This window comes from Acipenser ruthenus, chromosome 5 (genome assembly GCF_902713425.1).
Source record: "Acipenser ruthenus chromosome 5, fAciRut3.2 maternal haplotype, whole genome shotgun sequence".
In the NCBI taxonomy this organism is placed as follows: Eukaryota; Metazoa; Chordata; class Actinopteri; order Acipenseriformes; family Acipenseridae; genus Acipenser; species Acipenser ruthenus.
The window spans coordinates 87,817,514-87,831,106 of record NC_081193.1 but is presented as its reverse complement, the minus strand read 5'-3'; the positions used below and the strand labels follow the sequence as shown (position 1 = coordinate 87,831,106).

Below are 13,593 nucleotides of genomic sequence, written 5' to 3'. Positions count from 1 at the left end.
GCTGTACTGTGAATTAGCCTGTTTTTAAAATCCTCTTCCCACACTAGGAGCTGCAACACTTTCTCTCCTGCAGATGGCGCTGAAGCAGCATTATCACTTTCACACATTTCAGAAGCTTCCCGGTACCTTTCTGAGGAGGCTGAGAGTCTGCTGCCAGACTATTGGCAACTGGGTGTTCTGGTTGTTGAGCAGGAAGTGGTGCACCTGGCCAGGGCTCTTTTCAAGGGGTTTTTGGAAGCTGATGCAGCACAGTACCTGGCAGGCTCTTTTCAAGGGGTTTTTGGAAGCTGATGCAGCACAGTACCTGGGCAGGCTCCTTTCAAGGGGATTTTTCACTGCATGCTCTGTGTTCAAGCTCTAGCAGGAGAAGGAAGGGAGTACTTAGGCTGTGACACTGGGAGCCAATTCCCCCGTCGCAAGCGTGTAACACGAGGATCAGGAAACAGTAAAACACTGGGAGCCAATTCCCCCGTCGCAAGCGTGTAACACGAGGATCAGGAAACAGCAAAACACTGGGAGCCAATTCCCCCGTCGCAAGCGTGTAACACGAGGATCAGGAAACAGTAAAACACTGGGAGCCAATTCCCCCATCGCAAGCGTGTAACACGAGGATCAGGAAACAGTAAACACTGGGAGCCAATTCCCCCATCGCAAGCGTGTAACACGAGGATCAGGAAACAGTAAAACACTGGGAGCCAATTCCCCCGTCGCAAGCGTGGAACACGAGGATCAGGAAACAGTAAAACACTGGGAGCCAATTCCCCCGTCGCAAGCGTGGAACACGAGGATCAGGAAACAGTAAAAATAAGAGACAATTTCCTGAGAATGTGAGAGACCAGAAGAGAGGGAAACCTGATCCTGAACCTTTGAGAAACAGCGCTGCGTAATAAAACCGCACAGCGACACAGTCCAGATCCTTTTTATCAGCTGTATCTGCTGCACTCCATCGTTCAGCTGGACACACTCCTGCAGGACAGAGGCCAGCTGCTGTGCCAAAGGACCTCCGTCTAGAGCGAGGAAATAGAACAGAACACTGGAGTCCGGAGCACCACCAGGGCAAGTAAAGAACACTGCCTTCAGCAGAGTCTGACATGGGAAAAGACTCCTCTGGAACATACATGCAAGTGCACTTCTAGCACTATTTAAAATACCTTATTCAAGTTTTTAAATGATGAATGACAGATTACTGAAAACATATCACTCACACAAAAGCACATAACCAGCATACAAAATGATAGCTGTGTTTTATTAAGGTACGTGTTGATTTCAGTAAAGTGTGCTTGTCTCATTAGCATCAATCAGATGTGCTGGTTTCCTCAGTAATGCCACCACCCCCTTGTCTGTGGACAGTTCAGTTTAATCTACCTTTCACTGGCAAGAACGATGGCCCCAGCACCTCAGGTCAGAGTGCCAGTGGTCTCCAGCTGAATTACTTTGCTGCAGGTCTGTCAAATTAACATGACCTACTTGCACTGGCTTGACATAATGTCTCCTGCTAAGAATTATGCTAAAAACTTACCTGGTCCAAATGTATTTATGTATTTATTGCTGCCCAGTGCCCAATACATTTGACATTTAAAAAATAGGCATTAAACAGGTATAGGAACATTCCCTGGGCAGTAAAGGGTTATTAGCACTACCCTTTGTGCAGCTTACTAATTGAAATATGAGTTTGCAAGGTCCAATTACAGATGAGACATATTGAACCACATCAAATATAATACTAAAATATGAATCTAAACGAAAGGCAAACTTCTGTATGGAGCACCTGGTAGTATGAGAAAGCTATGCAACACATATGGAAGACAATGTGCCCGGACTACCACACAGTGGAATGGGGAGAGTGTGCAATGCGTCAGTCCGCTGTGCGCACTGCTGCTGCTGCTCTGCCAGGTTCTAGGACATGCAATAAACACCTGGGTGACGGAAGAGGGTCCTCTCCTGCTTCAAGGGTTTTTGGTCTCTGCCACAGAACAGTAACACAAGCCTCTGAGCATTTTAGGAATATGTGGTGTTATTTCCCACTATGCAGTAATGATCAGGCACGAGCTATTTAATTTAGGGAGGTCAAAAAGGTTGCTACAGCATTATCACACGTTCTCTAACTACACCGGTTTCACAGTTTCCTTTAACTGTTAAATTACACTGGTTTTCACAAGACATGACGTTTTCTAAACCTACACCGGTATTTCCATTTCTAGCAGCCTAAGCATGAAACTTAAAAGTTTAAACCAACACGTTTAAATTGACCGCTACATAAACCGAAACGTTATATTACTTTGCGCTCGTTAAGGATCAAACGTTGCAAAGTCAAGCTTTTCCTAAACGGTTTTCATTCTTGAAAACGTGTATTATTTATGACGAGTTTCTGCAGTGTAAGTAACCCTTTAGAAAACTATCTATACCAAAAATATCTATACCATCCATGTAGTTGTGTTAATTTAAATAGATGCGTTTTAAAATTACTGGAGTATAACAGAAATTATAACACTCGCTGCATACTCCTCTACAGTGCCGTACTGCGGTACTCCAACGTCAATTCCGGGTATTCTAAACCCGCCTTCTAAATATATTCATTCGACTGCTGTGCCCATTCTCCCCGCCTCCTCCATATTAGACGCTCTCTTATTCGCCTTTAAGAATATCAGTCTTACACTATACCTCCTCCTGGTAATCTGCATAACCACGCCTTACACTGCGGTGATAGGACAGACGGGCGTGTGTTGGCACGCCCCAACAGAGCCACCCCAGTTCTGAAGTCGGACACATTGCTGAAATTGGAAACTTTGGGAAAAGTGTGGAATTCCTATCCGTTCTGTTTTACAATGGGAATGACAGAATGGGAATAGGAGGAAAAAATGAAACAAGCGACTGAGCTCAAATACAATATCTCTTTTGGATTATTTGCGTGCAGAACTCTTTAATTCCGATTATTTACTGGGTAAGTTACATTGGTTTTTGCACTACCGCCTGCGATGAGCTCCTTGAGTAAGTAGGCGTGAAAAAAAAAAAAAACTGTCTATCTGTTCCTTCGCCTTCCAGACGTTGTGTGTGTGTGTTTTTTGGTGAAGTATTTTATTTTTACATTATTTAGCCCTAGCTTGGTAAACCAAACAATGGATAAAACTGGTAAAAGTCGAAGTATAAAAATAAAATACACATAATAAATAAATAAATAAATATAATTCGTTTGGCTGGTATTGGTAAAGAGGTGAGGGAGAATATATATATATATATATATATATATATATATATATATATATATATAATGATTTTAAACAACTGGAATGATGCTGTGTGTATACAGTCCGTACAAACTGACAGTGCTGCAGCAAAATTTATATTCTGTAATTGCAGCCTCCTGTGGAAAAAAAAAAAAGCAAATTCTAATTCTACACTCGACGTTATAGTTTTACAAGGGGCTGTGTGTTTTCTTGTGTGATATTTAATAATAATTATGTAAACAACATATTAATTACGGTATTAATTATCAGATATGTACCCATAAAATAATATATATTTTAAAAAGTTACTTAACTTATCTTAATTCGAACACTTTAGCACACAGCCATTATTATTATTATTATTATTATTATTATTATTATTATTATTATTATTATTATTATTATTATTATTATTATTGCTGGTGTGTTTATGTGGCGGGACACTGGGGAGTTTGTACAGGAAGGCATGACTGTCAATTATCACCAGGCGTATTTTGTCCTCGTGTCCTGTCATTGTTGTGAACCTAAAATAAAGTTCAGAAAAAGTGAAAGCTGTCTGCTGAATAAGGTGGCTGAGCGGGACAGCACCGGGTTACAACCGATTACTCTATCTGTGGAATGAATGTCTGTGTGTCGCAATCTGCCGACGCGGGGGCTGTACTTTCTCAGGGATGAAGAGGAGCAGTGGTAACATCGCAGCCCGTGTTTAATTAATTATTTACTTATTCATTCCTTCTCAGAACATGCAATTCTATTAAATAAACGTGATGCAATTTAGAAAGACGTGATTAAACTGAATGCAACACTTCGTGCATTAAATGTACAGTTTAGTACAGTACAGTATCTAGAAAATCGAGTAATACCATCTGCTGAAAGCATGCCACAAAAAACAGAGACGCAGTTATTGGTCTGACAGAATTAAAGACAGACAGGCTTGTGTTAATTTTAGAAACACAAATCACATGAAGATCTTTTGTAAATGTGACTTGCCAGATCTTTTTTTGCTGGAGTGAATCATTGAGGGGGAAATGATAATTAATGAGCTCACTTCTGAGATGAAACCAGGATAAAGTCTAGAATGTTGAAATAACAGTTATAACAATATGTTATAATGAATGAATGAATGCATTTCTTATTAAACGTAATAAAAACAGTTGAGAACCAGTTCTTGTTTACAGGGCTCACCTGGCTACTGATGAAATGCATCAAAAACAATCAAATCAGCACCACAGATAAAATAATAAAACAGCAGAGTTAACAATGAACACATATCTGTCAGCTACACAGCAAGTTATAAGGGAAAGTGGGAAGCTGAGGGAACACTGGGAAGGTGGTTTCAGCAGAGTTCAGGCCACTGCACGGCACACCAGGGGAGACTGGTTTCCAAAAACATACTAGGTCTCCCAAGTTTGAAGCCATTATTCCTCATAAAGTGGCATTGTGTTCCCTCAGCTGTAGCAGAAACTAAGTTGGTTACAGTGATTTCAGTTTGATTTCCTTAAGCAGACTTCCACCCCACAGTTAGAAGCCTGATTGCTTTGGCTGGATGCTGATCATGTAGAGATGCCCAGACATCCCCCTGCTTACTGTGACCTAGTGAAGGTGGGACCCAGATCAGCACAATGCCTGTCCTGTCTGAGCTCTGCCTCACTGGGTCCCTGTGTGTGTGTGTGTGTGCGTCTAAGTGTGTGTGTGTGCGTGTGCGTGTGTGTGTCTGTGTGTGTCTATGTGTGTGTGTGTGTCTGTATGTGTCTGTATGTGTCTGTCTTTGTGTGTCTGTGTGTGTATGTGTGTGTGTCTATATTTGTCTGTGTGTGTGAGTGTGCGTGTGTGTGTGTGTCTATGTGTTTGTGTGTGTGTGTGTGTCTGTGTTTGTGTGTGTGTGTGTCTATGTGTTTGTGTGTGTGTGTCTGTGTTTGTGTGTGTGTCTATGTGTGTGTGTGTGTGTCTGTATGTGTCTGTCTGTGTGTGTCTGTGTGTGTGAGTGTGTGTGTGTCTGTGTGTGTGTGTGAGTGGGTGTTTGTGTGAGTGTGTGTGAGTGTGCGTGTGTGTGTCTATGTGTGTGTGCGTCTAAGTGTGTGTGTGTGCGTGTGCATGTGTGTGTCTAAGTGTGTGTGTCTGTGTGTGTCTATGTGTGTGTGTGTGTGTCTGTATGTGTCTGTCTTTGTGTGTCTGTGTGTGTGTCTATATTTGTCTGTGTGTGTGTGTGAGTGGGTGTGTGTGTGTCTATGTGTTTGTGTGTGTGTGTGTGTGTGTGTCTGTATGTGTCTGTCTGTGTGTGTCTGTGTGTGTGAGTGTGTGTGTGTCTGTGTGTGTATGTGTGTGTGTCTATATTTGTCTGTGTGTGTGTGTGAGTGTGTGTGAGTGTGCGTGTGTGTGTGTGTGTCTATGTGTTTGTGTGTGTGTGTGTCTATGTGTTTGTGTGTGTGTGTGTCTATATGTTTGTGTGTGTGTATGCGCCACAGAGTCAGGGTGTGTGCATGTAGATCAGGGGTCAGGAGCAGAACAGCACTGAGACACTATCACAGTTGTATTGAAAACACTCCATTACTGGGTGTTACCAGGGCGGAGTGTCAACTTTAAACCAGTTTAAAAATGTCTACTTCTAAACGTTCTAGCAATTCACTAAAACTAAACTCGGAGATCTCAGCCCCTGAATTCATTCAACATGCCATTCATATGCCTTGTTGTTTTAATATTATGTAGAGTTGTAGCAACATACAGATAGTTCAATTACACTGTCTTCATTGTGCTTGTTGGTGCCTTAGTATTTTATTGTAAAATTTAGTTTACTGCAGCTAGTGTAGCTCTTGTGATCTAAAAAAAGACCACTGAAACAGCAACAGACAGCAACAGAAGAACGAGGCAGCTATCTAGTTATAATAGATGACAGCAGCCCTTGGTATTCAGTTGATATGAAAGACAACTACAATATAAACACGCATGATACAAAGCACAAGACGTCTGGACTTTGGAGTGGAGATCTGCAGCTGCACTAAATGTCATTGCAACTCACAACTGCTTAATAAAAAAACATTGCTTCAGATGTGCTTGTGAATGTGTGATGGACCACTGTGTAGCCCATTTTGTACAGCATCCCAGTGCCATTCCTAGAATCACAAGTTCCCTCTACGGACAATCAAAAAGATCAACCCATTTCTCTCTGACAGAGACTGTGCTACTGTTCTGAATGCCCTCGTAACATCTCGTCTCGACTATGGCAACGCCTTGTATGTGGGTCTGCCCCGGTGTCGAGCCAGACTGCTCCAGGGTGCTCTATAAAAATGTTTTTAAATAAAAAAAAGTAATTAAAAAATAATCACAGGTACAAATTAGAAACATACTAGAGAACTTTTTTTTTCAAACAAATGGGGTCACCAAAAGTGGTTTCAAATACAAGGATAATGATGGAATGATCGAAGGTCTGTGCTTTCTCAAGAGGCTGGTGTTTGATTGGCAGGGCTGGGGAAGGTTGTATCTTGAAAGCAGCTTGTTTGAATGTGAGGAAACTGTTTTTGTGTTGCAGTATTAGAATAACATAACTGAAGCAGGAGTATTCTGCATAATATGTAAAGGACGGGGTGGGGGTGAGTGAATGGGGGGGTCTGACTGTGATCTCAGAACTGGAGAGTCACTGTCAGACACAAACAGAGGCCAATGCTACTGAATTTGAGATTGTCTGTTGTGTGGACTTTGCTATGCCAGTCCTTTTATAAAATAACCCTGGCCCTGTTTTTATAAATAGGATTTGTCTCTGTGGCTGGCCTCACACCTGGTCACCACTGGTTAGTTTATTAAATACTCTTCTCCAGGAAGCACTCCAACCCACTCCCTCTCCCTTCCACCGTGTGACATTAACCAGCTGTAGAGAGCCTTATCTCTGCTCAGAGGAGTGCATAGCAGACTGATGTGTGGGATCGCTGTCGGAGGTAAATACACAGGGAGCAGTAATCATGGAAGTGCTTTAATTTACAGCACAGCTGCTGAGACGGTGGAGCTGGCCTCTGGACTAAGTCTTGAGTTTTAAAAAATGAAAGCGACCCAGTTCAGGGGTAGAGCTCCACTTCAGGGGTGCTGTGCCCTCGGTGTGGGGTTTGTTTCTTTTCTCCCACACAGATTTAGTCCGTACCAGAGAATCCTGTCTTTGTAAACTTCTAGGATATCCCCAGGTCATACACTGACTGGTCACAAAATTAAACAGTAGCCCCATTAGTGTCTTTTTCAGTGTTGAAGGTTCCTGTGATTGTTGCTGAATAGTTGCACACAGCTCTCACACAGCTTGTGTAGGTCCAGTGGATGTCTTTCTCCATTTTAGCCAGCCAGTGTAGCAAAAGGGCATTTCACCACAATCTTTCATTGTGGACCTTGCCCCTTGTAGAGCTCATATGTGTGTAGTGCAGAATGCTGACAGCTACCAGACTGGTGCAGTACAGTAAATCCCTTCAATGCAAGGATGATAATTCCATGACAGGTTTAAGAGGGTTGTCTGCCTAAATGAGGGCTTTGCTTTTATTCTCTAGAAACCTACAGAAAACAATTGCAAAACCACAACTGTAATTAATATATATATTTTGTTTTTGTCAACACTTCTCTTCACATTCTTTGTGTTGAAAATTCATGTAGGTTCCACTGCCCCCTCCAGTTCAAAACACACTCACTCACAATCACACCCCTCCATCAGACGCTAGTGTGTGTCGTAAGTTGGAGACACAAGCATTTGACAGACTCTTCGCAGACCAAGCGAAACAAGCACGGAACATGGGTTTCTGCAAAAATATTGTTAGGCATCTCTGTCACAGTCTGCAGACTACAAAGTATAAACATCTCACTGAAAACCAAGCTGCTAAATAAGAAAGCCACACACGCACACACACACACACACACGCACACAGACTGCTATTTTCATGGTTGCCTTTGCCATCTTTGCATCCTGTCTGCTTGTGTTGCTTTCACTGATGTAAGCTCTAATGTGATTGGCTATACGCATGATGGGCAGCAGTGTGGAGTAGTGGTTAGGGCTCTGGACTCTTGACCGGAGGGTCATGGGTTCAATCCCCGATGGGGACACTGCTGCTGTACCCTTGAGCAAGGTACTTTACCTAGATTGCTCCAGTAAAAACCCAACTGTATAAATGGGTAATTGTATGTAAAAATAATGTGATATCTTGTAACAATTGTAAGTCGCCCTGGATAAGGGCGTCAGCTAAGAAATAAATAATAATAATAATAATAATAATGATGGATGTTATTTGGCGTTTGTGCCCGGAGAGTCCTTGTATTGTGATTGGGTGCACCGGCGAAATGCACCCAATCATAGAGCTGATCATAGAACAAATTCCAATGCACAGGGACAAGTTTTATGCAGTTCATTAAAAGGCATTTCAAATTCTGCCATGTCTCTACCGGTATCCCTTAGTATCCCTATATGGGTATCTGTCTGCAGGGTGCTGTGAAACGAGTTCCAGTGGTCTGTAACCTTTTTAACCCAACAGAACTCTGATTGATCGACAGGCAGATTCCGGAGCCTGAGAGCCTGCACAACAAAAGACAGAGCTGTCAGCTTGTGAGCGTGTGGAGGAGATTGCTGCAGGGAACTGCAGGAGGGTATTAACAGAGCAGGTCATTTCAAAGCACAGGGGCCAAGCCATGTACAGGCTTTTCAGTTCATTGAAGAATCTCTTTGAGTACTTTAACACTTAAGACATGAGAGATGATGACTTGTGTGAACCCAAGTCAGGCAGGCCCTTTAAATGACACACAGAGAAAGATGGGGTGTGGAGGAAGACAGGTTTTATTATTTACAAGTCACAAAGTGCAACAAAAAGTTAAATAAAGTTAAAAAAAAAAAGTTAAAAAAATAAATAAATAAACAAAACAATAATTGTGCACTGTGACTTTAAATGCAGTGAAATATTTACAAATTGCAGTTTTGATTCACAGGGATTCCAGAGTGACAACCTCCCTGTCAGACCCTGTCCCAGGGTACACCAACACACCCAGTCCTTTACTGAACGAGACAGGGCGAGGACAGGGGACTGAACCAGACCAGGACTAATGTACTGGACGGGGGACTGAACAAGACCAGGACTAATGTACTGGACGGGGGACTGAACCAGACCAGGACTAATGTACTGGACGGGGGAATGAACCAGACCAGGACTAATGTACTGGATGGGGAACTGAACCAGACCAGGACTAATGTACTGGACTGGGGATTGAACCAGATCAGGATTGTATGGTATTAGATCATCTGTGGATTTAGCCTGGGTTTGTTTCAAACCAAAGATACAAAAGATTTCCATCAGCAGAAAATGCATTATAAAAGCCTTTGTATGATCTTGTAAGTTCTGTGTAAGTGAGGTGGGGAAGCATATCAGTGTTGCACAGGCTATCAGGGCTCACTGTTTCACCTGCTTCAGTGCACAGTGCAGCGCTGACATGCTGCTTCTATACAACACACCTTGAGGAGTCTTTTCAGAAGCATGCGGTACATGGCAGGTAATGATCAGAGCAGAAACAACAGAGAATCTTATAGAACACACCTAAAAGGCATGGCATGTCACTCACCTTCCCCATGATTTCAGTAAATAAACAGATCCTCAGCCATGTGTGTTGAGTGGAGCTCTGGAAAGGGTTTTTTCCTCAGAAACTTTTCAAAGTCATGAAATTTAACTAGAATTTAAAAGCGGAATGCTCAGCAGATTATTGTCACAGGACTGAATAATCAAATGGGTTTTAAACTGGAAGATTGCTTTCCATCATTTATAGGATATGGTATAACACACTGTGGCAGGGTGGCAGGGTGAAAGCCCTGCCGGTTCACGAGTGTTAAATTTCTCCATGTCAAAACACGTGGGAATGTGGCTGGGGCTGACAAGTGAATACATGATTAAAGTGATTAATTAGGCTCTAGCCACAGGTGTATAAAATAGGTGTTCATCGTTGTGTTAGAAAGTTAATGTTGGGGCTGGAGAGGGTATGTGTTGCTGTGCTCTCTCATCCTGTATTGTTGTAAGTTTTTGTAGACCTTTTGTTTTGGCCCCTGTGCATTTTATTTTGTTAATGTGTTTTTGTTCGTTGTCTGTTCTGTGTTTGTAAATAAAGTGCTCATTTGAAACTGCAGCTTCTGTGTTCTGAGTCTCTCTCCCTCTCTAAAAAAGGAAATAAGAAACAACTTAAGACTGCATACCAGCACCTTAAGTTAAAATGTCTGAGTTGTTTATTTCTGGTTTAATAACTTTATGGAGTGCTGTGGCAGAGTGTCCCGCCCCTTTGTATTATTATTTGTATTTTTGTTTGCGGCGCAGTTAAAAGCGCCGCGTCTTTTATTATTTATAATTTAAAACCCTGTGAGGATGCATGACTGATCAGCTACTGATTATTTAACTAGCTGACAGTCATGCATCCTTACCAAACGCGTGCAGACTCTGGCCGAGAAGTGGAGCTCCTGCTGCCGCCTCCATGGCCAGGGGCTCCCCTCCCGAGTTCGCCTCCCGAGGGTCCACTGCTGTTGCTGCTGCCGTCGCCTCCCGAGGGTCCGCTGCTGCTGCCGTCGCCTCCCGAGGGTCCGCTGCTGCTGCCGTCGCCTCCCGAGGGTCCGCTGCTGCTGCCGTCACCTCCCGAGGGTCCGCTGCTGCTGCCGTCGCCTCCCGAGGGTCGCTGCTGCTGTTGCCTGCCGAAGGTCTGCAGCTGCTGCCGTCGCCTTCCCAGGGTCCTGTTTCGCCTGGGGTCGCTACCAGTCCTGCCATGCGGCAGGAAATACTGTGGCTGGAGCCCCATGAAGGGGAGCTGTCGGCCATGGAAAAGGGGGGGAGGTCAGGAGACCAGCTTCCCCAGCCGCACTTTCGCGGCAGGAAATACTGTGGCTGGAGCCCCATGAAGGGCAGCTGCTAGCCATAAAGAAGGGGGGGGGAGGTCAGGAGACCCACTCCCCCCGCAGCAATTTCACTGCAGGAGAAAGGGTGGCCGGAGCCCCACGGAGGGGAGCTGCCGGCCATGAAGAAGGGGGGGCAGGTCTGGAGACCACCCCCAAAAGATTTCTGGCCAGAGGAGCCGGTCTGTGCGTGGTCCACTGGGACACTACAGTTGTTGGGGTGGGAGGAGGACATCCCGCCGTGGCCGCCCCCGGAGACACCTTGCTTCCCCTGTTCCTGGGCCGGGACTGCTAGCCGGGACTTTAGGGAATAAGGGGGGAGGTGGCCGAAAAGGCCATGTGTGCTGCGCACAAGGGGGGGCATGTGTGGCAGAGTGTCCCGCCCCTATGTATTATTATTTGTATTTTTGTTTGCAGCGCAGTTAAAAGCGCAGCGTCTTTTATTATTTATAATTTAAAACACCGTGAGGATGCATGACTGATCAGCTACTGATTATTTAACTAGCTGACAGTCATGCATCCTTACCAAACGCGTGCAGACTCTGGCCGTGGGGTAATAAGATAATTAACAACTAGTTAACCCCTCGGCCAGAGTATAAGAACCGGCAGCTGCCCGTGCTGCGGGGTGGAGTGTACAGAGGAGAGTACGGGGAGAGAGCGAGAGCGAGGAAACATAACGACATTTAAAAACGACTGCTAAACAGTTTTTGTTTATTCGTTTGGCCCTTGTGCCTTTTTGTTTTGTGTTTTGTTCATTGTTTAAATCTTTTGTTTTTGTTTATTTGATTAATTAAATACGCTGAATGCAGCAGCATTCAGCTTCACCCGTCCATCCATTGTATTGGTTTCAGTTACTTCCTGGTCCGTGACGTCACCACACCTCACCACTGCGAGCCAGCCTGCCACAAGTGCATTTTACTTTCCAAAACAATCAAGCTAATGGCAAGTTTCACGAGGAACATGAAGGCTGTAACGTCCCGATACAACACTATCACAATATACACATCACAATATGGTACGTGTTATTGTCACGATGGACTTTATATTATGAGTAAAAAGATCAAATGATGGTCATCAACTTTTTTGTGAAAAGACCACAAATCAATTAAACAGGGAGGGTGTGTATTCATACCAGCTATTAATCACACTTTATTTTCTTATTCAAGAATCCTTTTGTGAAGTTGTGCATGTCATCCACTTGGTCACTTATGATAATAAACATGATACACATGTCTATTACAACTGATGTTAAGAAAGTATCGATGCACAGTGATTCGTTCCAGCCCCATGTGTGCTGGTATAATGGAACCTTTTCTCAATGTGACTTGTTCCTCGCAGCTGCGGTCGGCATGGCGGAGGGCTTGGAGGCAGCGGGTCCCATTGACTGGAAGGAGAGGTGCACCACCCTGGAGACCCAGCTCCTCAAGTTCAGGATCCAGGCCAGCAAGATCCGGGAGCTGCTCGCCGAAAAGGTAAATACCCATGGAACCCAGGTAACTCCCGTCTTTATTAACTCTCCCATAGGACTGCTGCAAATCACCACACCTGTGTTTATAATTGAATACTGATAATGACACACAGTCATTTACAACTATGCAAGTTTAACCTTCCTTGTGTTCATGTTGGGCCTCTACAGTATTTGAACAGCTGTTGGCATTCTGTGCATGTCTGTGTTAACCAGCCCTCTGTTCAGAGAGTAGACTTGGACCTGTAGAAAATTGGAGGTGGGAGAGTCATAAGCCTGCAAATATGTGGGGTCACACAAGCAGAGGTGTCTTGGGGTGCCACCCAAACCACTCCCAAAACCATCCTAGGCAGCCCCGAGATTATATTGATCACTTAGTAGTACAGATTGAATGTGAGATTATTGATGGACAATTCCTGAGTGAGTGGTGAAGATAATGGAGAAGTCGTGTACAATGCTGTGCATGGCCTGTCCTGTCGGAATATGTCCTGCATTCTAAAACACGGTAGAGCTTAATAAAAGCAAAGCAAGGCATACAGGAACGAATCGTCTACGGGAATGAATCGTCTTTTATTGTAGTACATTAGACATTAGAACATTAGAAGAAGCATACACGTGGAAAAGCGTACAGACTCTGTGTAATGCTTTTCAGTGGAGGATGTTAGGAGTCTGAGGTTTCACTTGTTTCCTGTGTCTCCATCCAAGTGTTGCTCAGCTGTAGCCCAGTTCAGTGACCTAGTTTAAAGTCATTACTCTGGAGGGAGGCAATTAGAGGTTAATGCAAACAGAGCAATGACCTCATCAGTGCAGGAAAGGAAGAGCCTCCAGATCGCTATCCAGTAAGGGACCAGTTTGCTTTCTGTAATTAACATCCTGGCAATTTACTGTTTGTTAAGCGGCTCCAAGTCCAAACCATTTGCCCCTGGAGAAATCAACTACAGTTTACGGTTTCGGCAAGGAAAGCTGTACTGTTCTCCTGTACCACAGGGGATGGATCTCACCAGTGACAGGGGTATAGCGAAGGCTCTCCT

The 13,593-nt window shown here is 44.0% G+C and overlaps 1 protein-coding gene across 2 annotated transcripts in view; it reads left to right on the top strand.

The window, feature by feature from the left end:
* The first annotated feature begins 287 nt into the window (after positions 1 to 287).
* Positions 288 to 13,593, top strand: part of plekhh2 (pleckstrin homology domain containing, family H (with MyTH4 domain) member 2) — a 59,730-nt gene continuing 46,424 nt past the window's right edge. The window contains exons 1-2 of one of the 2 annotated variants that reach the window (XM_034003224.3): positions 288 to 2,941; positions 12,436 to 12,569. In XM_034003224.3, coding sequence (XP_033859115.3) covers positions 12,447 to 12,569 — 123 coding nt within the window. In that variant the 5' untranslated portion in view covers positions 288 to 2,941; positions 12,436 to 12,446. Of the gene's footprint in view, positions 2,942 to 12,435; positions 12,591 to 13,593 lie in introns of both variants that reach the window. The other variant, XM_034921418.2, reaches the window with a different exon arrangement.